Source organism: Coregonus lavaretus (assembly GCF_964263955.1).
Source record: "Coregonus lavaretus genome assembly, chromosome: 20".
Taxonomy (NCBI): Eukaryota; Metazoa; Chordata; class Actinopteri; order Salmoniformes; family Salmonidae; genus Coregonus; species Coregonus lavaretus.
Window position 1 is genome coordinate 39888347 of NC_140007.1, and position 22873 is coordinate 39911219.

Consider the following 22873-nt stretch of genomic DNA (forward strand, 5'->3'; position numbering starts at 1 on the left):
GTGAGGGAAAAAAGTATTTGATCTCCTGCTGATTTTGTACGTTTGCCCACTGACAAAGAAATGATCAGTCTATAATTTTAATGGTAGGTTTATTTGAACAGTGAGAGACAGAATAACAACAAAAAAATCCAGAAAAACGCAGGTCAAAAATGTTATAAATTAATTTGCATTTTAATGAGGGAAATAAGTATTTGACCCCCTCTCAATCAGAAAGATTTCTGGCTCACAGGTGTCTTTTATACAGGTAACGAGCTGAGATTAGGAGCACACTCTTAAAGGGAGTGCTCCTAATCTCAGTTTGTTACCTGTATAAAAGACACCTGTCCACAGAAGAAATCAATCAATCAGATTCCAAACTCTCCAGCATGGCCAAGACCAAAGAGCTCTCCAAGGATGTCAGGGACAAGATTGTAGATCTACACAAGGCTGGAATGGGCTACAAGACCATCGCCAAGCAGCTTGGTGAGAAGGTGACAACAGTTGGTGCGATTATTCGCAAATGGAAGAAACACAAAATAACTGTCAATCTCCCTCGGCCTGGGGCTCCATGCAATATCTCACCTCGTGGAGTTGCAATGATCATGAGAACGGTGAGGAATCAGCCCAGAACTACACGGGAGGATCTTGTCAATGATCTCAAGGCAGCTGGGACCATAGTCACCAAGAAAATAATTGGTAACACACTACGCCGTGAAGGACTGAAATCCTGCAGCGCCCGCGAGGTCCCCGTGCTCAAGAAAGTATATATACAGGGCCGTCTGAAGTTTGCCAATGAACATCTGAATGATTCAGAAGAGAACTGGGTGAAAGTGTTGTGGTCAGATGAGACCAAAATCGAGCTCTTTGGCATCAACTCAACTCGCCGTGTTTGGAGGAGGAGGAATGCTGCCTATGACCCCAAGAACACAATCCCCACCGTCAAACATGGAGGTGGAAACATTATGCTTTGGGGGTGTTTTTCTGCTAAGGCGACAGGACAACTTCACCGCATCAAAGGGACGATGGACGGGGCCATGTACCATCAAATCTTGGGTGAGAACCTCCTTCCCTCAGCCAGGGCATTGAAAATGGGTCGTGGATGGATATTCCAGCATGACAATGACCCAAAACACACGGCCAAGGCAACAAAGGAGTGGCTCAAGAAGAAGCACATTAAGGTCCTGGAGTGGCCTAGCCAGTCTCCAGACCTTAATCCCATAGAAAATCTGTGGAGGGAGCTGAAGGTTCGAGTTGCCAAACGTCAGCCTCGAAACCTTAATGACTTGGAGAAGATCTGCAAAGAGGAGTGGGACAAAATCCCTCCTGAGATGTGTGCAAACCTGGTGGCCAACTACAAGAAATGTCTGACCTCTGTGATTGCCAACAAGGGTTTTGCCACCAAGTACTAAGTAATGTTTTGCAGAGGGGTCAAATACTTATTTCCCTCATTAAAATGCAAATCAATATATAACATTTTCGACATGCGTTTTTCTGTTTTTTGTTGTTGTTATTCTGTCTCTCACTGTTCAAATAAACCTACCATTAAAATTATAGACTGATCATGTCTTTGTCAGTGGGCAAATGTACAAAATCAGCAGGGGATCAAATACTTTTTTCCCTCACTGTAGGACTCGTTTTACTGTGGATATAGATACTTTTGTACCCGTTTCCTCCAGCATCTTCACTAGGTCCTTTGCTGTTGTTCTGGGATTGATTTGCACTTTTCGCACCAAAGTACGTTAATCTCTAGGAGACAGAACGCGTCTCCTTCCTGAGCAGTATGGCGGATTCGTGATCCCATGATGTTTATACTTGCGTACTATTGTTTGTACAGATGAACGTGGTACCTTCAGGCGTTTGGAAATTGCTCCCAAGGATGAACCAGACTTGTGGAGGTCTACAATTGTTTTTCTGAGGTCTTGGCTGATTTCTTTTGATTTTCCCATGATGTCAAGCAAAGAGGCACTGAGTTTGAAGGTAGGCCTTGAAATACATCCACAGGTACACCTCCAATTGACTTATATAATGTCAATTAGCCTATCAGAAGCTTCTAAAGCCATGACATCATTTTCTGGAATTTTCTAAGCTGTTTAAAAGCACAGTCAACTTAGGGTAAGTAAACTTCTGACCCACTGGAATTGTGATACAGTGAATTATAAGTGAAATAACCTGTCTGTAAACAATTGTTGGAAAAATTACTTGTGTCATGCACAAAGTAGATGTCCTAACCGACTTGCCAAAACTATAGTTTGTTAACAATAAATTTGTGGAGTGGATGAAAAACAAGTTTTAATGACTCCAACCTAAGTGTATGTAAACTTCCGACTTCAACTGTATGTAGCGTGCTGTATGTTCATGCCATATGCTATATTTACAATGAAAATACACAAATAACTAAACTACAGTGAAACACACTAATACATGCAAGAATAGCAGTCTGCAAAAAACAATGTGAGCTTATTGGCTCAGCCTTATAAAAGCCTATGCAGGTAAGAAAGAAACCGAATGGGTAGTTACTTCTAAACCCTGCACTGAACAATGTGCACAATGTATAGTCAATTATGATGTCATCATAATCTAGGATATTACATACAGAACCTACTGGCAAGCAAATGGCTCATTTATAAAGCATTGCATAATGTATTGCAGACCTAATGGAGTGATTGCCATGGATTGTCATGACATTTGCCAAGTGTGAGTGAGCACTCAAAGTGTGAATGTGTATGTGTATGTATATGTGTGTGTGTGTGTGTGTGAGGTGCTTAGTCTGAGCTACTCTGTGTCAGCAGGTGGAGTGTGTGGTTGCTATGTGGTGGGCACTGACTGAGCAGTGTGCAGTGGCCATTATCCTCTGAGAGCAGAGAGTGGGGGTGTGGTGGGGCTGGTGGGGGTCATAAAGGGGTCTAATGCTCTCATATCCTGGTTGCAGCAAGCAGGCAGGCGCTACTCCGATCTCCAGAGTTACAGTTGTAAACTCATCAGCCTCCTTATACTGCCCATCTCTTTCTTCCTACACTCTCCTCTTCTCTACTCCTCCTCCTCATCCCCCCATCTCTTTCTTCCTACACTCTCCTCTTCTCTACTCCTCCTCCTCATCCCCCCATCTCTTTCTTCCTACACTCTCCTCTTCTCTACTCCTCCTCCTCATCCCCCCATCTCTTTCTTCCTACACTCTCCTCTTCTCTACTCCTCCTCCTCATCCCCCCATCTCTTTCTTCCTACACTCTCCTCTTCTCTACTCCTCCTCCTCATCCCCCCATCTCGCTCTTCTTCTCTACACTGTTCTGGCCTCATGCAGGCCCAGGCAGGGTGAGTAACCCCCCCCATGCAAACAAAAAAGATGGGCAAATAAATGTAGTAAAGCCATTCTGCAAAACAGAACATTCCAGAAGATAAGAGTAATGTATCATGTAGAGATATCGTCAACACTGACACCATACAACAAAGACAATCACATAAAAATAGAAATACCAGAAAAATATAAAATTACAGTTACTTATTACCAAAAGATTAGTTAAAAAATAACAAAGGAATAATAATTCCTGTCAAGATAAGAGTCGCAGAAATTACACAATTATGTTACACTTAACAGAATTATATTAAACATAACTAGACAACCTTTGTATTTTAGATAAACACCCCAACCAACCAACGCCCCATTCAACCTCTCTCTCGCTCTCTCTCTAAGAACACGCTACCTTGCTTGACTCTGGGCTTCTTGAACAAGCTGGCGGAGTGGCGCAGTTTGCACGCCCAGCTTTTGAATTTGCGAGTCCAGGATTTCTTGCTAACGGGATTTCTGATACTAGGACATGTCAGGTTTAGGCCAAAATATCCACCTCCTGCATTATGCTGCGGCAGTGGTCCAGGGCCCAGGGGGATGGGGTGCAGATTGGGGGGCCACGTAGTGACTTCTCCTGGGGTACTGGTGTCAGAGTGAGAGGGGGCAGCCTGGAGGTGTAGGGGGAGGGGATAGGGGAGGGGATAGGTAACACAGCGACAAGGTAAGAGTGGCTGCAGCCATGGGGGGTCATAGTAGAGACACTCAGAGAGAAAAGGAGAGATACTGAAATATCATAAGTACATTACAAGAACCACAGCATTGAAAAATACATGTATCTATTAATTCATAACAACAAGGCAATCAAAGCAGTGGTCTTTACTAAATGTTTCAGGAAGCCAATCAAACACTATTCAGATATGTGCACCTCACTTACAAGAACGGTGGGTTCTCCAGGGATAGGCGGGGGCCCGGCAGAGTCTCCGTGTAGGGGGGCCAGGAGGGAGGAAGGGGGGGAGGCGGAGGAGAGCGACGGGGTGGGCTGCTGCTCCACCGGGCCTGTTGGAGGAGCCTCCTCCCCCACTCCTCTCCCACTCTCCAGGTCAGGAGAGGGGGAGGAGGAGCGGGAGGTGGTGGAGGAGGTGGTGGAGGAGGAGGAATGAGGAGAGGTGTCTGATGAGGAGGACGCAGGAGGAGGGAAGGAGGAGGGATGGAGCGAGTGCGGCTCCGAGGATTCGTCCCCTCCTGCCGATGTGGAGGCTGCTGACACTGAGGTGGGACCTATAGTAGAAACCACAGCAGCTCCCCCCGTCACACCTGCCCCACTACTATACTCCTGATACAACAAGTTCCTCAGCTTTTCATCCAGAGTCTTAATGCGGTTGTCTACAAACTCAATTTTGGGAGGGCCCTCGCTGTCCGACTCAGCCACAGAGGATGGCTGGACCGGGGAGGGGGTCAGGGTGAGGGAGAGAGGCGGTAGGGGGGCATCAGAGGTTGTGTTAATGTTGAGGGGCAGAGAGGAGTCTGAGGAGGGGTGTAGAGGGGCAGAGTGACTGACTTTATCCTCGGTCACAATGGCCTCCCATGTAGACAGCTCCCACTCTGACTGTTGGAACAACGGCTGCTCCTGGAGAGGAGCCTGCTGGGGCTCCTGCTGCTTCTGCTGAGGGTTAACCTCTTGTTGTTGTTGTTGTTGCTCTAGCAGCTGTTGTGACTGTACTAGTTGGTGTTGTGTCTGTTCTAGAGGGAGTCTGTGCGTGAGTTGTTGTTGTTGTTGTTGTTGTTGTTGTTGAGGAGCTTGCTGTGGTTGTACCAGTGCCATGTTTAGTAGCTGTACTGGTTGTTGTTGGACATACTGTTGGTTCACTGACTGGGCTAGCAGCGCATGTTGCTGCTGTAACACATCTCCCTGTATGGCTGTTACAGCCATAAAAGACTGCTGTTGTTGTTGTTGTTGTTGTTGTTGTTGTTGGAGCATTTGCTGTTGCTGCTGAATATGTAGTGCCTGTTCCAGACCTAACTGTTGCTGATGCTGTTGTTGTTGTTGTGGTGGTAACTGGTGTAGCTGTGGCTGTTGTTGTTGTGGTAACTGGTATAGCTGTGGCTGTTGTTGTTGTGGTAACTGGTGTAGCTGTGGCTGTTGTTGTTGTTGTGGTAACTGGTGTAGCTGTAGCTGTTGTTGTTGTTGTTGTGGTGGGGGTAACTGGTGTAGCTGTGGCTGTTGTTGTTGTTGTGGTAACTGGTGTAGCTGTGGCTGCTGTTGTTGTTGTTGTTGTGGTGGTAACTGCTGTAGCTGTGGCTGTTGTTGTTGTTGTTGTGGTAACTGGTTTAGCTGTGGCTGTTGTTGTTGTTGTGGTGGTGGTGGTAACTGGTGTAGCTGTTGTTGTTGTGGTGGTGGTAACTGGTGTAGCTGTTGTTGTTGTTGTGGTGGTGGTGGTGGTGGTGGTAACTCGTGTAGCTGTTGTTGTTGTTGTTGTTGTTGTGGTGGTGGTAACTGGTGTAGCTGTGGCTGTTGTTGTTGTGGTGGTAACTGGTGTAGCTGTGGCTGTTGTTGTTGTTGTTGTGGTGGTAACTGGTGTAGCTGTGGCTGTTGTTGTTGTTGTGGTAACTGGTGTGGCTGTTGTTGTTGTTGTGGTGGTAACTGGTGTAGCTGTGGCTGTTGTTGTTGTGGTAACTGGTGTAGCTGTGGCTGTTGTTGTTGTTGTTGTGGTGGGGGTAACTGGTGTAGCTGTGGCTGTTGTTGTTGTTGTGGTAACTGGTGTAGCTGTGGCTGTTGTTGTTGTTGTTGTGGTGGTAACTGGTGTAGCTGTGGCTGTTGTTGTTGTTGTGGTAACTGGTGTAGCTGTGGCTGTTGTTGTTGTTGTTGTGGTGGTAACTGGTGTAGCTGTGGCTGTTGTTGTTGTTGTGGTAACTGGTGTAGCTGTGGCTGTTGTTGTTGTTGTGGTGGTAACTGGTGTAGCTGTGGCTGTTGTTGTTGTTGTTGTGGTGGGGGTAACTGGTGTAGCTGTGGCTGTTGCATGTGTAACTCTGTGTTCTGCATTTGGACAGGCAGTTGCTGTATCTGTTGTTGTAGTGCCAGTGGCAACATATCTGTCTGTGGTTGCAGGGACATACACTGTTGTTGTAACGGCTTTGTCTGACTGAGCTGGGGCTGCACATGTAGCTCAGACTGCTGCTGCTGTTGTTGTTGTTGTTGTGGCTGTAGTTGTTGCTGTTGCAGCATCTGCAACTGTTCAATAGATTTTTGCAACGCGAGTTGCTGCTGCTGCTGTTGCAGTTGTATCTGCTCTTGGTACACTTGCTGTTGTTGCTGTACCTGTTGGAGTTGCACAGCCTGCAGGTGTTGTTGTTGTTGTTGTTGTTGTTGCTGTTCTAGGAGCTGTTGCTGCTGCTGTACCTGTTGCATTGTCTGGAGTTGCTGTTGTAACTGGACCTGAGCTTGAGGCGGAGCCTGAGGCTGGGCTGGCATGCACTGAATCAGAGGCAGAGTGTGTTGCTGCTGCTTCAGACCTGCATGGCTAACAGGAGGAGAGGCCACGGCTGCAGACACAGCCACTGGAGGCTGGATGGAGCCGGTGGATGAGTGGTCCCCTGCAGACACACACTGCCCTGGGGCTGCCACTGCTACTACATCCCCTAGGCTTGGGCCTTGGCCCTGGCTCACCATGGAGCTGCCACTACTAGCTGGGGAGGTCAGAGCTTCAGTTAGACAGGCTGTGGTAGAGGGATCAATGGTGGTAGAAGCGGCTACCATGGTTGGGACTGGGAGGTTGGTAGCGGTATTTGGGACATGGGTTGGAATGGAGGATGTTGCTGTGGTGGAACTGGAAGTTTGGTCGATGGAAGCCTGCAGGTCTGGGCCTAGGCCAGCTGAGGCAGCGGGGACTGGGTGTAGGACTGAGGCAACAACTGCACTAGTAGAAGCCGGGTCAGAAACACTACTGTCAGAGGCAGCAGAGGCAGTCGTGTCAGGAGCGGGGGCAGCAGTGGCTGGGGGGGCAGACATGGAGGCAGGGGTAGAAACGGTGGAGACGCAGGTGGAAGCAGGGGTCAGGGCACACAGGGTGGAAGTGGGGCAGAGAGGAGGAGAGGAGACCATTTCAGCAAAGGAGGAGTCCAATCTCTGGGATCCTCCGTCCCCCTCTAGAGTATGTCGACCAATCAGAGCAGACCAGAGAGAGGAGGTACAGAGGGTTAGTTGGTGTTACTCAACAGACAGAACCAAACACAGCAGAATGTACCCCCTTCACACTACTGAGCAGAGCCCAGCCGTACTACACTGGCCTGGTTAAGTTTCCACCATAGTTGCTGCAACTGTGTTAGAAAAGTTACATTTTGTGTACAGTGCATAGCCCATTAATGGAGCAGGACACTAACTGCACAGGACAGTTCAGAAAATATTTCAACCCCTACTGGTTTTCGGGTGGGCTTGGTAGTGTGAAAAGGGTATGAATGCCCAGTGTTAAATGACTGTTAGCCCAGACCCGGGTCCTGTTACTGTACCTCGGTCAGTGTCTGTAGACTGGGGCACCCTGACCTCTCCGGTCGAGAGAGGTGGAGGGGTGGATGCTCCTCCCTGGTTGGACGTGGAGTCTCTGTGTCTGATCGTCTGGTTGATGAAGAACCTCCATCTGCCCACCGGAGACGACTGAGGCGTCCCGTCCACTGGAACATAAAATAATATATAAAAAGTCCCACTTTAAACTTTAAACTAACTACAACTTTCAAGGTTTCCTTAAACACTTTATAAAGCCTACATATATGTTTTAGAAATCATTCAGAATAATTCATAATGCTTTATCAAGGGGGGTGCTGATTCCATTGGCAGATAAAGAGAAATAACATAGAAAAGGTCCCACTTTAAAATAACTACAACTTTCAAGGCTTCATCAACACTTTATAAGGCCTATAGCAGGGATGGGCAACTTTGATGGTGTGGCCACAAAAGATCGGAATTAATCATGAGGGGCCGCAAATGTTGTTGTCACCGCCCTGAACATTTTGCAATGTTACAACAACTAATTTCATGCAATTCTACACACTTTGCCATAAGGTGGAGAGAAATGTTTGCAGTTTTTAATATGATCTCTGAGTGAGAGTGACTAACAAAATCAATGGTGGCCCTGTGGTCGGTAATTCGACCATGATTTTTGGTTCCAACCGCTGTGTCTTTGTGAGACGCAGAGTAGGTGAACGGATGATCTCTGCATGTGTAGTTCCCACCGTGAAGAATGGAGGAGGAGGTGTGATGGTGTGGGGGTGCTTTGCTGGTGACACTTTCAGTGATTTATTTAGAAGGCACACTTAACCAGCATGGCTACCACAGCATTCTGCAGCGATACGCCATCCCATCTGGTTTGCGCTTAGTGGGACTATCATTTTTTTTTCAATCGGACAATGACCCAAAACACACCTCCAGGCTTTTTAAGGGCTATTTGACCAAGAAGAGTGATGGAGTGCTGCATCAGATGACCTGGCCTCCACAATCACCCGACCTCAACACAATTGAGATGGTTTGGGATGAGTTGGACCGCAGAGTGAAGGAAAAGCAGCCAACAAGTGCTCAGCATATGTGGGAACTCCTTCAAGACTGTTGGAAAAGCATTCCTCATGAAGCTGGTTGAGAATGCCAAGAGTGTGCAAAGCTGTCATCAAGGCAAAGGGTGGCTACTTTGAAGAATCTAAAATCAAAAATAATTTTTTGGGTTATTACATGATTCCATATGTGTTATTTCATAGTTTTGATGTCTTCACTATTATTCTACAATGTAGAAAATAGTAAAAAATTAAGAAAAACCCTTGAATGAGTATGTGTCTAAACCTTTGACTGGTAATGTATATACTTTTTTTGTTTTGTTTGTTTGTTTTTGGAAATTGATCCCGGGGCCTACAAAAAGGGGGCCGCGGGCCACCAGTAGCCCATCCCTGGCCTACAGAGATGCTTGACTGGGGTGCTGGAATAAAAAGAGAAATCCTATATAAAAAGGTCCTATTTTAATGAACTAAAACTTTACTTCCAAGGCTAAATGAAGCTGCCTTAAACAGAAATAATTCATAATCATTCATAACGCTTTATAAAGGTGGGGCAAAAGGATTAAGCCACATTTGGCAAAGCACCAGATATCATGACCATTTATAGTCCACTAGAAGAGAGCATGCTGACGCTGTCCCTGCTCCGGCTTCACGAAAGATGGACACAACTCTGCACTGACTTCATGGTCAGACTCCTAAAATCTCAATTCAGGGACTGGCTACCTCCTGACCGAATCACAGTGACAGGCAGGAACACTCGCAGCCAAAACAAACGGACTGAGCTCACCAATCTCATATTTCTGCTCTTTGAATAATGAGTGGCTTTAAGACCACAGGACATTTTTGATTGAAATGGTTTCTCTTATTTTTAAATGTTGTTGCTCTTATCCATTAAAATGTTGTATACGCATGAATTTCAGTTTGTAATGACTGCTGTATGAGTGCAAAAAGAAAAAAGAAAATACAGTATTTCAACTAGAAGATAGAATGATATTACATCATGTCAATCGAACTGTGTAAAAGGTTCATTACAATATAATCTATTTTATGAAAATGTAATGGGCAATTAAGTTGTCATCTTTCGCTTTTATCTCTCTATCTTCTCATCTGTATTTTCCATTCCAAGCTCAGTAGATTATAGCCTATAGATGCTGTAGGAGGAGTGGTGGGGAGGACAGAGGACGGAGGAAGGGCTGCCTCTCAAATAGCATCCTATTCCCTATTTAGTGTACTACTTTTGACCAGGGGCCATAGAGATCTGGTCAAAAGTAGTGCACTATATCGGGAATAACGGGCCATTTTAGATTGTAACTCACTTGCTGTGCCTGTTGGAGTGCTCACATACAGCTGTTCCATAGACCCAGTCTTGACAGACAACAGGAAGACACAGAACAGACCATGTTAACATACATACAGGCAGAATTACATGGTAATAAATCAGATGAGTTATGGTTGCTCCAATGCATTAGCTACTGTAAAGGCCCCTGTATGTTCTCCATACACCATTACATATGACTTTAGCTCTCTGTATGTTCAGTGTTCACCTTGCAGGATCAAAACGTTGTTTGTTTATTAATAAAGATACGTGGTGGAGCTCATGAGTGTGCAGGCTCTATTTCCTTTATTTTCACCATAATATAAAACATGGCTACTGACATAGTGGTTCCATAATGGTAGGAGAAAATGACCAGACAGTACATGGACCTGTTTCAAGGCAACATTATATCCAAAGCAGGACATATTGTACCCTGGCTGTACTATGTGTATGGTGTTCAGCATTTAAAACTGTATGTCTGTAAAGATTTAGAGTAGAAAAGAGCCGAACAGACATTACATACTGGTTACATCCCAAATGGCACCCTTCCTATCTCCCTATGTAGTGCACTACTTTTTACCAGTGGCCATAGGATTCTGGACAAAAGTAGCGCACTATGTAGGGAACACAGTGTCATTTGGGAAGCAACCAATGTTTTCAAACCAGACCTGTTGATGTGTGAGGAGAATTTCCTGTGCTCTCTTGACAATGGACCTCAGATCTTCCACAAATGTCTCTTTCTCTGACTCACGGACAAAATCCTCCTCCACCTACACAAGCCATTACAGATACACAAATTGATACACAATAGAACACACTTTTTAAAACCAAACTTAATGGACCAAACACAGGCTGCATGGGGTAGTTGGCATTAGTCCAAATGAGAGTGCGTGCTGCAAAAATCCTCATCCCATCTAATATAATATAATCATACATGAATATAATCATATGTAATATATCCAAACAGGTAGATGTTTGTGGTGCTATAATCCCAAACAAATGTCCATGTATAACTGTGTGTTGGTCTAGCCACCATGTAATCTGCGATGTCTTCAGGTGCGTCTCCGTCAGTGTCGAACTTGAAGGTGACCATCTTGTTGCTGTGGGTTTCCAGCTGACACTCCACCATGTTGTCCCCAGAGCCGGACACCTACGGAACACAGCAAGAGAAACCATGTTGGCCTTTCAATATCTTGGACACAAACATTTCTTGGACGTTATAATTTCTTGGACATGACCATTTCTTAGAAATCTTTTACATCCTGAGAGGGATTAATACTATTAGGGATACTATACCTGAATCATGCTCAGTTGAAATGCATGTGATCCTTTATCCGGCCCCCGATAGGACAATCTCCTCTGAGACTTCACCCTCTCTAGTTTCCCATTGGCCAACATCTGTAAATCCCCATCCCCATTGGCTGGAACAGAGCTGTGGTCAAATTAATAGTACTCCTATTGTTAGTACTTCAAGTACAGTATTGGGCATAACCTCTTCTAACATGAAAAACAAACGAAAAGTAGAACATTGACAACCGGTCCCTAGCCCTTCCCCTTGGTCTTAACCCTTGGATGATTGCAGATCTGAAGGGTCTGGATAGGTATAAGCAGTGTAGTGGTGAAGCATCCACCATATCACTTCCACCTTATAGATCTGCTAACATTGACCGGGGGCTAGAGCTATGGAGCGAATTGGGAACGACGTTGAGAGTAATGATGTGACACATACCCTGAAGTGGAGTGTCTCTCTGTGCCAGACTGGTTTGGACTCTCCTGTAGAGCCACATAGATACAGACAGACAGACACACAGACAGACCAACGCACACACAAATACAGACATACAGAAAACAGCAAAAACCCACAAAGAAAAGATACATACCAAACCATTAGTTGACTAATACAAATAAAACTGAAATGGTGAATACAAAAAATAAATGAACGTATATTAATGTAAGTTAAAGGAAAACACTTGATCATGTTGTTGTAGTACTGGTTAGTTTAAATCAGAACAAATACCATACAATCGTACTTAGCGTAACTGAGTAAAAGGAATGGGTTTTATTCTATATCTTAAAAAGGGTGTGGCCCTTGCATTGCTCTCTACTGTATACACATTTCTACAACCGGCTGGTTATTGGTTGCAAATAGTGGTAGTAATGGAACAGTATGCAGTAGTGGTAGAGTGGTGTGCACTTCTGTACCTGAGCAAGGCTCAGCAGAGCAGGGTCACAGTCTTGGAGCGAGGTTGGGGGCAGCAGCAAGGGGGCGTTAGAGTCAAGGGGCTGGGCAGCAGTGGCGGCAACAGGCGGGGGAGAAGTGGGTTCGTCAGCCAGGCCAGGCAGGGTTAGCTGACTCTCTGGTGGGGTGGGCTGGGTCTCTGGGCCAGGGGTAGCAGGATGGAGGGGTGGCAGGGAGGCAGGGCGTGGTGCTGTATGAGAGGGGCTGGGGGGCATGTGTGGAAGAGGGAGGGAAGTAGCCTGGGGGGGATTCAGAGGGTGCTGTTGCTCCGTGGTGGCAGCCACCGATGCGGCCTCAGCGAGCTGGGTCTCGGTGTGGACCTGCGTCTGGGCCAGTGTCTGGGTTGGAGTGTTTGCGAGAGCTTGCATGGCCGTCTGGGTGTGTGTGTGGGCGGGTAGCGGCTGCGTCAGCTGAGCCTGGTGCTGGGGGGATGGTGGAGGACTTCCTGCTCCTGCTACTACCTGACTGTAGAGGGGTAGGGCTCTAGTCTGAGTCCCGAGCTGGGGCTGGGGCAAGTTACTGGAGGCTGCAATCTGTGCTGGGTTAACAGTGGGCTGCTGGGGCAACAGATGTGGGGGGATCTGAGGAGGCTGAGAAGCCAGTTGACTTGGGTTGTGAGGGGGAATTAAGACTTGCTGCTGCTGAGGGGGAAGGGACTGCAGAGCCAGCTGGATGGGGGCCGGAGCTGGGGATGGAGCTGGGGCTGGGGCTTGGGCTGGAGCTTGTCCAGTCTGTTGTTGTATGTGTTGGGGCGAAGCAGAGACCAATGTGGTAGGGTCTATGACCTTGGCTGCAGGGGCTGCCATGACAGTTCCAACACCAACAGATCCAGGGGACAGCATTATCTGCTGGTACTGCAGCATGGACTGTTGTTGCTCCATCAGTATCTGCTGTTGCTGTTGTTGTTGTTGCTGTTGTTGTTGTGTTACTTGTTGAGTGATGTCCTGTTGTTGCTGCTGGACTGGCTGCATGGCTTGCTGTTGGGTGGGCTGAAGTGCAGTGACATACTGCGGTGCCAGTAGGCCGGCCGGAGCCTGGTGCTGGGGTTGAGGCTGCACCACCCCTGGAAGTTGAACACTGGGCTGCACTTGAGCCTGGTGCTGGGGTTGAGGCTGCACCACCCCTGGAAGTTGAACACTGGGCTGCACTAGAGACTGGTGCTGGGGTTGAGGCTGGACCTGGCTTTGCATGAGGGGTATTGAGACTGGAGGTTGGGGTTGGACCAGAGCTGTGCTCTGCTGCATACGAGGCATCATCTGAGTCTCAAGAACGTCTGGAATCTGAGTCTGAGTCAGGGCCTGGGTTGGATACAGAGGCTGGGGAGTCTGCTGGATGACTGACTGCTCTGGTGCCTGGGCCTGTATTAGAGATGGCATCTGATGGGGAGCCTGTACTAGAGGAACCTGGGGCTGGATAGGGATTGGAGGACTTGGTGCCTGGATCGGGGCCACCATGTGAGATGGAATCTGGACCTCGATCATCTGGGGCTGGGCTTGGTGTGGAGGCTGGGGCTGGGCTTGGAGTACTGGGACAGAGACACTGCCCTGGCTCTGAGGGTGAGCTTCATTCCGAGCTTGAATCTGGGCCTGGCGGGGAATCTGTGGCTGAATGGCTACAGGTATCACTTCCTGACCCTGACCCTGGGTGGCCATCTGAGCTTGGACCTGAATGGCCTGTATAACCTCTGCTGCTGGTACGGCTGGGGCTATAAGGGGGATCTGAGGCTGACGTTCAATGACAGAGCTCTGATGGTGCTGCTGTTGTTGCTGGGCAACGTACGCTTGTTGTTGTTGCTCCAGTAAGATAGCTTGTTTTTGTTGATGCTGCTGTTGTTGTTGTTGTTTTTGTTGTTGTATCAGCACCACTTGCTGTTGTTCTGTCAGTTGCTGCTGGGTTAGGCTAGTGTGACTAGGTGGAAACGAAGCAGCGTTTTGTTGTTGTTGTTGTTGCAACGTACATACATCAATCTGTTGCTGTTGAATCAACGCTTGCAGCTGGTCACATTGTTGCTGAATCAAAGCGGTCTCTTGTTTCTCGCTTTGTTGTAATTGAATTATGGCAGTTTGCTGGTGGTGCCGCGGTTGCCCAGTCTCTTGCTGTTGTTGAATCTGTTGCTGCTGTTGTAGCAAAGCCTGTTGGTGCATTCTCTCCGCTTGTTGTTGCAGTAGCAATGCCTGCTGTTGCCGTTGTTGTTCAATCTGTTGTTGTAACAGAGCTTGCTGCTGTTGTTGCTCCAATTGCTGCTTCTGTAAAATCACTTGTTGCTGTTGAAGCTGTTGCTGTTGCAGCATGGCTTGCTGTTGTTCCAACTGTTGCTGAAGCACAGCTTGCTGGTGCTGTGGGTTGACTGGATGACTGACGACCGCCTGTTGTTGTAGTTGGGTCGGTTGTTTCAGCACAGCTTGCTGTTGTTGTTGCAGCTGCTGTAAATCCATTTGCGGTTGTTGTATCTGGCTCACTTGGTGAGCCTCCAGTTGTTGTTGTTGTTGCTGTTGTTGCTGTAGGAGCGCTTGCTGTTGCTCTAGCTGGTGCTGTTGTAGTTGCGCCTGTTGTTGCTGTTGCTTTAAGGCTTGCTGTTGCTGCTGCTCTTGTTGCTGCTGCTGTAACATCGCTTGCTGCTGCTGTTGCTCAAATATCTGCTGTTGTAACAGCGCTTGCTGCTGCTCCAGTTGGTGTTGTTGTAGTTGCGCCTGTTGTTGCTGTTGTAGCAAAGCCTGTTGCTGCTGTTGCTCAAGCTGCTGTTGTATGTACACTTGCTGTTGTTGTTCTAGTAACATTGCTTGTTGTTGTTGCTGATGTTCTATCTGGTGTTGTTGGTGTAGTAACAATGTTTGCTGCTGTTGCTGCTGCTGCAGTTGTTGCTGCTGTTGTACGTCAATTTGCGGTGGTTGCGCATAGGCTTGGCTTTGATCCACTTGCTGTTGCTGCAATGACAACACCTGTTGTTGTTGTTGCTGCTGCTGCTGTTGTTCCATTGATTGTTGTTGTTGTTGTTGTTGTTGTTGTTGTTGTTGTAGTAATGCCTGCTGCTGCTGTTGTTGGTCCATTGATTGTTGTTGTTGTTGTGAGGCCTGCTGCTGAACCAAAGCTTGCTGCACATACACTTGCTGCACTTGCTGCTGCGGCTCAGTAGTTTGCTGCTGTTGCTGCTGCTGCTGTTGTTGTTGTTGTTGTTCCATCTGTCGCTGTATCAGTACTGCCTGGTTCTGGGGAATTACATTGGCCTGTTGTTGTTGTTGTTGTTGATGCTGCTGCTGAAGCGAGGCAGCTTGTTGAGCCTCCATTTGCTGCTGCTCCTGTGGCTCCATCAGTATCTGTTGTTGTTGTTGTTGTTGATGCTGCTGCTGAAGCGAGGCAGCTTGTTGAGCCTCCATTTGCTGCTGCTGCTGTGGCTCCATCAGTTTCTGTTGTTGTTGTTGTTGCTGAACAATGGTCTGCTGCTGGGGGATCATGTCAGGCAGTGCTTGCTGGGTTAAAGGCTGGGGTGTCATCTGGATGATGTTGGGAGTGACGTTGGCCTGGGTCTGTTGTGGGAGAGGGACCATGGCCCCCACTCGTCCTGTTGGGTCCCCCGCTAACATGGGAGCTGTGAGTATTTTGAGCTGGGCTTGGGGGGAGACTGGGGGTGCGTAGGACTGGGAAGGGGCCATTTGTGCAATCTGTGACCCATCTGAGTGGTATGACTGAGATGGTTGGAGGATGGTAGTCGCAGGGTAACAGAGGGATGGTCAGGTGGGCAGAGGGAGTTATGGTAAGAGGGGAGAGGGGGGATTGAGGTGGAGAGAGAAGGTAAGAGTAAGTATTAATCATATGATTAAATCAAAGAATTATAAACAGTTTTAGAAAACATGAAAGCATAATTATGATCGTTAGAATTGTCATTATTGTTAAAGAACATCTGATCAAATAGTAAGGTGATGATTAAGAGTTATTTGGGGAAATCTATTCAGAACATATCAAGGTTAAAACAGTTTTGAAGGTAACTGTAGTGTTTTTGAGAGACCAGAGTCGATAGAGATGCAGATCCACTCACCTGAGAATACTGCTGTGGTACACCTGGTGAGACCCGCGTTGGCATGGCAACAGGCTGAACATAAGTCTGCTGACCATCAGGAGCCCCACTACCACTTTGGACAATGGACATGCCGGAAATCCCACCACTCTGACCAATAGGCACATTCGGAACTCCTCCACCCTGACCAATCGGGAAAATGTTGGGGTGGGCCAAAATGGCCTAAAAATAAATAATAGACAATATAATGTAACATGATTACAGGGTTGCTGAGTGAAGATAAGATATCAATCTCTTTGTAAACTGGATTTTCCAAAACAGGAACAACCATAACATTGTGTATGTTCCAAATATCACCCTATTCCCTACATGGTGCACTACTTTTGGCCCTGGTCAAAACTAGTTCACTACATAGGGAATAGGGTGTCATTTGAGATGCAGCCATAGACTTGCCGAGGCAGCAGCAGGGAGGTTGGGTTGAGAGAGCACGTAGGACTCCCCTTGCTGAGGGTACGCCTGGATCTGGCCACTGGCATAGGACTGACAGCTGGCTGAGCCAATGCTCTCCCCTCCTGAAGTAAACACAACGGGAGGTATAAAACAATACATTTTGGGGATATTGAAATTATTTCATTCACATTTTTTATACTGGTATCATTCTGTCCACAATCCAAAAATATGTGTATCTGTTTCATGTTCAATATACAGTCCCAGTCAAAAGTTTGGACACACCTACTCGTTCAAGGGTTTTTCTTTCTTTTTACTATTTTCTACATTGTAGAACAATAGTGAAGACATCAAAACTATGAAATAGCACATATGGAATCATGTAGTTACCAAAAAAGTATTTTATATTTGAGATTCTTCAAATAGCCACCCTTTGCCTTGATGACAGCTTTGCACACTCTTGGCATTCTCTCAACCAGCTTCATGAGGTAGTCACCTGGAATGCATTTCAATTAACAGGTGTGCCTTCTTAAAAGTTAATTTGTGGAATTTCATTCCTTCTTAATGCGTTTGAGCCAATTAGTTGTGTTGTGACGAGGTGGGGGGTATACAGAAGATAGCCCTATTTGGTAAAATACCAAGTCCATATTATGGCAAGAACAGCTCAAATAATCAAAGAGAAACGACAGTCCATCATTACTTTAAGACATGAAGGTCAGTGAATCCGGAAAAGTTAAAGAACTTTGAAAGTTTCTTCAAGTGTAGTCGCAAAAACCATCAAGCGCTTTGATGAAACTGGCTCTCATGAGGACCGCCACAGGAATGGAAGACCCAGAGTTACCTCTGCAGCAGAGGATAAGTTCATTAGAGTTACCAGCCTCCGAAATTACAGCCCAAATGAATGCTTCACAGAGTTCAAGTCACAGACACATCTCAACATCAACAATTCTGTGTGAATCTGGCCTTCATGGTCGAATTGCTGCAAAGAAACCACTACTAAAGGACAACAATTAGAAGAAGAGACCTGCTTGGTCCAAGAAACACGAGCAATGGACATTAGACCGGTGGAAATGTGTCCTTTGGTCTGTAGTCCAAATTTGAGATTTTTGGTTCAAACCGCCGTGTCTTTGTGAGACGCGGTGTGGGTGAACGGATGATCTACGCATTTGTAGTTCCCACCATAAATTATGGAGGAGGTGTTATGGAGTGGGGGTGCTTTGCTGGTGACACTGTCTGTGATTTAACCAGCATCGCTACCACAGCATTCTGCAGCGATACGCCATCTCATCTGGTTTGGGCTTAGTGGGACTATCATTTGTTTTCAACAGGACAATGACCCAACACACCTCCAGGCTGTGTAAGGGCTATTTGACCAAGAAGAAGAGTGATGGAGTACTGCATCAGATGACCTGGCCTCCACAACCCCCTGACCTCAACCCAATTGAGATGGTTTGAAATGAGTAGGACTGCAGAGTGAAGGAAAAGCAGCCAACAAGTGCTCAGCATATGTGGGAACTCCTTCAAGACTGTTGGAAAAGCGTTCCAGGTGAAGCTGGTTGACAGAATGCCAAGAGTGTGCCAAGCTGTCATCAAGGCAAAGGGTAGCTATTTGAAGAATCTCAAATATAAAATATATTTTGATTTGTTTAACACTTTTTTGGTTTCTACATGATTCCAAATGTGTTATTTCATAGTTTTGACGTCTTCACTATTATTCTACAATGTAGAAAATAGTAAAAATAAAGAAAAACCCTTGAATGAGTAGGTGTGTCCAAACTTTTGGCTGGTACTGTACTTTGCATGATGTTGTTACGGAGGTAGGTACTGTATATACACTAATGCCGCGTTCAAAACAACTGGGAACTCTGAAAGATATGAGGTCAAATCATGACGTCAGTGATTTTCAGGTCGGAAAGTCGGAGCTCTAGAAAGAGGCCCGAGTTCCCAAGTTGGAATTCCGAGTTGGATGACCGTTCAAATCGATTTTCCCAGTCGGAGCTCGTTTTTTTTTTGCTGGCAATATTAGGAACGTGTTCTTAATGTTTCGTACACTCAGTGTATATGTATTGTACAGTAAGAACCTATCTGACAAGCCTCTGATAGAGTCATACAGTACCTGTGGGCAGGCTCAGAGGATTCCCACTGTGGATCTGCTGCTGTTGTCTCACATGCTGATCTACCTCTGGTATCTCCTCAGCCTCCCCCTGCCCCCTGCCTCCCCCTGTCAGCCCAGCCACCCCAGGCCCCAGGGAGGAGGTGCAGGAGGAGTAAGAGCAGGTGTAGGAGGAGGTGAGGGTGGAGTCCCGCCTCTCATTAAAGCCTTGCTGCTGTTGGAGCAGCTGCTGCTGGCGTCTCTCACGGGACTTCTTGATGAGCGTGACACGGTCGCGGATGGATTTTCCCACCACTTTAGCATCGCTCTCATGGAAGAAGCCCGACTTCACCTGGCGAGGAGGGGAGAGAGAGAGAGAGCGAGAGAGAGAGAGAGAGAGAGAGAGAGAGAGAGAGAGAGAGAGAGAGAGAGAGAGAGAGAGAGAGAGAGAGAAGAGAGAGAGAGAGAGAGAGAGAGCATGGCAAGGGAATGTAGGTTAGAGGTAGCGACAAGCAAGGAAAGCTTGATTAATGAGCTGTGGACTTTGCAATACATCAAAGCAACTCCAGACCCCACCTTCCCTGTAGTTCTCTGAGAGGGCCTAGTTATTCCTGATCCCACCTGTGCTGCTCTCTCTCATATAATTTTCACACTAATGAGCTGAGCTGACCTTTACCTTTACCTGTACTGCGCTGGCCTGGGGCCATGCTAGAAAGGACAATCTAAAAAGAACATAACCCGCAGAGTACATTTCGGGTCAGTACCATAGTGTGAAAAGGGTATCAATGTCTCACCATCTCCAGAGCCACCTCTTCTGCGCTGTCATTCTCCAGGTCATAACTGAACTCAATGGCCTCGTTGTCTTTGTGTTTGCCCTTCAGCTTCTTGGGATCTTCCACCCAGATCCTGAGGGCCAGACACTCCTGATACCCTGTGTCCTCCTCCGCCAGCTCCACGCGCACCCCCGTCTCTTCCCCGAAGAAGGCGTGGGTCAACAGGTCCCGGATGGACAGCCTGCAGAGAGAGAGAACACATCAAGCAAGGAACAAATTCCCACTTCTTTCCTTTTATTGGATAAGACAGTGAAGAAGAGATGACAGGAACGGTAGGAGAAGGGCGAGTCAGAAGGGCAGTGGGCTGGAGTTGAACCCGTGCCCACTCTGGTATGTGTGCCGGGATCAGCGGCACTAACCACTACACAGTCCACCGAATGAAGTTTTTTTTTAGAAGCACTCGTCCTTATTATGAGAGGGAGAAAGAGAGACAGAGAGAGATAGAGAAACAGAGAGAGACAGAGAGAGAGAGAGAGAGAGGGGGGGGGGGGGTAAAACTGCTTGCCTCTGACTCTTGTCCTGGCGGATGCAGCACTCGATGATCTCTTTAATCTCTGGGTCGTTAACTTTATCGAAGCTGGCTGGTTTTATACCCTGTATACAGAGAGAGTAGAGAGAGAGGGGGGGGGGGAGATGGAGGGAGGTGGGGGGGGGGCAGGTGAGGTGATAGAACAGACAATACTTTAGATGATGGGACTACTCTGTCCTACACGGACAGTAATATACCTAGATGATGGGACTACTCTGTCCTACATGGACAGTAATATACCTAGATGATGGGACTACTCTGTCCTACACAGACAGTAATATACCTTAGATGGGACTACTCCGTCCTACACGGACAGTAATATACCTTAGATGATGGGACTACTCTGTCCTACACGGACAGTAATATACCTTAGATGATGGGACTACTCTGTCCTACATGGACAGTAATATACCTAGATGATGGGACTACTCTGTCCTACATGGACAGTAATATACCTAGATGATGGGACTACTCTGTCCTACGTGGACAGTAATGTACCTTAGATGATGGGACTACTCTGTCCTACACAGACAGTAATATACCTTAGATGGGACTACTCTGTCCTACACGGACAGTAATATACCTTAGATGATGGGACTACTCTGTCCTACATGGACAGTAATATACCTTAGATGATGGGACTACTCTGTCCTACATGGACAGTAATATACCTTAGATGATGGGACTACTCTGTCCTACATGGACAGTAATATACTTTAGATGATGGGACTACTCTGTCCTACATGGACAGTAATATACCTAGATGATGGGACTACTCTGTCCTACATGGACAGTAATATACCTTAGATGATGAGACTACTCTGTCCTACATGGACAGTAATTGTCACGATCGTCATGGAGAGACCAAGGCGCAGCGTTGCGGGTGAACATATTATATTTATTAAATGATCACACGATCAAAACAACAAACGAAAAACGTGACGTCTATGGTTAAACACACACCAACACGAACAAGAAACCACAAACACAACGTGAAAGACAGACAGTTAAATATGGCTCCCAATCAGAGACACCCAGCTGACACTCGTTGCCTCTGATTGGGAGTCACTCAGACCAACATAGAAAAATCAAACATAGAATTACACACCCTGGCTCAACATAACATTGTCCCCAGAGCCAGGGCGTGACAGTACCCCCCCCTAAAGGCGCGGACTCCGACCGCGCCAACTAAATCCCACAGGGGAGGGACCGGGTGGGCACTCCGCCTAGGCGGCGGATCCGGCTCCGGACATGACCCAGGCACGGGTTGTGCTGGACTGACGACGCGCACCCCTGGCTTGGTGCGTGGAGGAGGAACGGGCCTTACCAGGCTGACGACGCACACCGTAGGCTTGGTGCGTGGAGCAGGGACAGGCCGGACTGGGCTGACGAAGCACACCACTGACTTGGTGCGGGGAGCAGGAACGGGCCGAGCTGGGCTGACGAAGCGCACCACTGCCTTGGTGCGGGGAGCAGGAATGGGCCGGTCCGGGCTGACGACGCGCACCACTGACTTGGTGCGGGGAGCAGGAATGGGCCGGACCGGGCTGACGACGCGCACCACTGACTTGGTGCGGGGAGCAGGAATGGGCCGGACCGGGCTGACGACGCGCACCACTGACTTGGTGCGGGGAGCAGGAATGGGCCAGACCGGGCTGACGACGCGCACCACTGACTTGGTGCGGGGAGCAGGAATGGGCCGGACCGGGCTGACGACGCGCACCACTGACTTGGTGCGGGGAGCAGGAATGGGCCGGACCGGGCTGACGACGCGCACCACTGACTTGGGGCGGGGAGCAGGAATGGGCCGCGCCGGGCTGACGAAACGCACCACTGACTTGGTGGGAGTGGCAGGAACAGGCCGGACCGTACTGGGAACACACACCACTGGCCCTACTTGAGGATCAGGAACAGGCCGGACCGGACTGGCAACACACGCCAGTACCTCTCGCCGTGCCTCTACAACCTCCTTCCCCCTGGTGACCAGTGACTCCCGTAACCTGGCGGCCTCCTCTGCCAACCAGCTGGACCGCTCTATCGCGGCCTCCTGCTGCCCCGACGTCGTGAGCCCCCCCCTAAAAATTTTCTGGGGGTCTCTCCTCCCCGTGGGCCAGGCCTCCATCGTTCTCGCCCAACTCTCGCTCCTCTGTCTCCAACTCTCGCCATTCAGCTCCTCAATGGGCTTGACCCAGTCGAAGCTCCTCCTCAACTGGTCCCAAGTCCACCCTCTCTGCTCCTCACTAGGCTTGACCCAGTCGAGGCTGCCACGGAGATCTGCCAGCGATGGCTCCTGGACACGCTGCTTGGTCTGGTTTAGGTGGTTTCTTCTGTCACGATCGTCATGGAGAGACCAAGGCGCAGCGTTGCGGGTGAACATATTATATTTATTAAATGATCACACGATCAAAACAACAAACGAAAAACGTGACGTCTATGGTTAAACACACACCAACACGAACAAGAAACCACAAACACAACGTGAAAGACAGACAGTTAAATATGGCTCCCAATCAGAGACACCCAGCTGACACTCGTTGCCTCTGATTGGGAGTCAAAATCAAACATAGAATTACACACCCTGGCTCAACATAACATTGTCCCCAGAGCCAGGG

The 22873-nt window shown here is 47.8% G+C and overlaps 1 protein-coding gene across 1 annotated transcript in view; it reads right to left on the reverse strand.

The window, feature by feature from the left end:
• Window positions 1–22873, reverse strand: part of LOC311148164 (uncharacterized protein) — a gene marked incomplete at its 5' end in the record, with an annotated part of 61439 nt that overhangs the window by 10135 nt on the left and 28431 nt on the right. Inside the window, 16 exons of the mRNA XM_084185053.1 lie at window positions 3678–3930; window positions 4197–5179; window positions 5905–6296; window positions 6391–7405; window positions 7766–7927; window positions 10111–10159; window positions 10778–10879; window positions 11143–11259; window positions 11406–11541; window positions 11839–11882; window positions 12312–15086; window positions 15462–16031; window positions 16814–16932; window positions 18924–19251; window positions 19694–19913; window positions 20238–20326. Of these exons, the coding sequence (XP_084041179.1) occupies window positions 3678–3930; window positions 4197–5179; window positions 5905–6296; window positions 6391–7405; window positions 7766–7927; window positions 10111–10159; window positions 10778–10879; window positions 11143–11259; window positions 11406–11541; window positions 11839–11882; window positions 12312–15086; window positions 15462–16031; window positions 16814–16932; window positions 18924–19251; window positions 19694–19913; window positions 20238–20326 (7354 nt within the window). The remainder of the gene's footprint in view (window positions 1–3677; window positions 3931–4196; window positions 5180–5904; window positions 6297–6390; window positions 7406–7765; window positions 7928–10110; window positions 10160–10777; window positions 10880–11142; window positions 11260–11405; window positions 11542–11838; window positions 11883–12311; window positions 15087–15461; window positions 16032–16813; window positions 16933–18923; window positions 19252–19693; window positions 19914–20237; window positions 20327–22873) is intronic.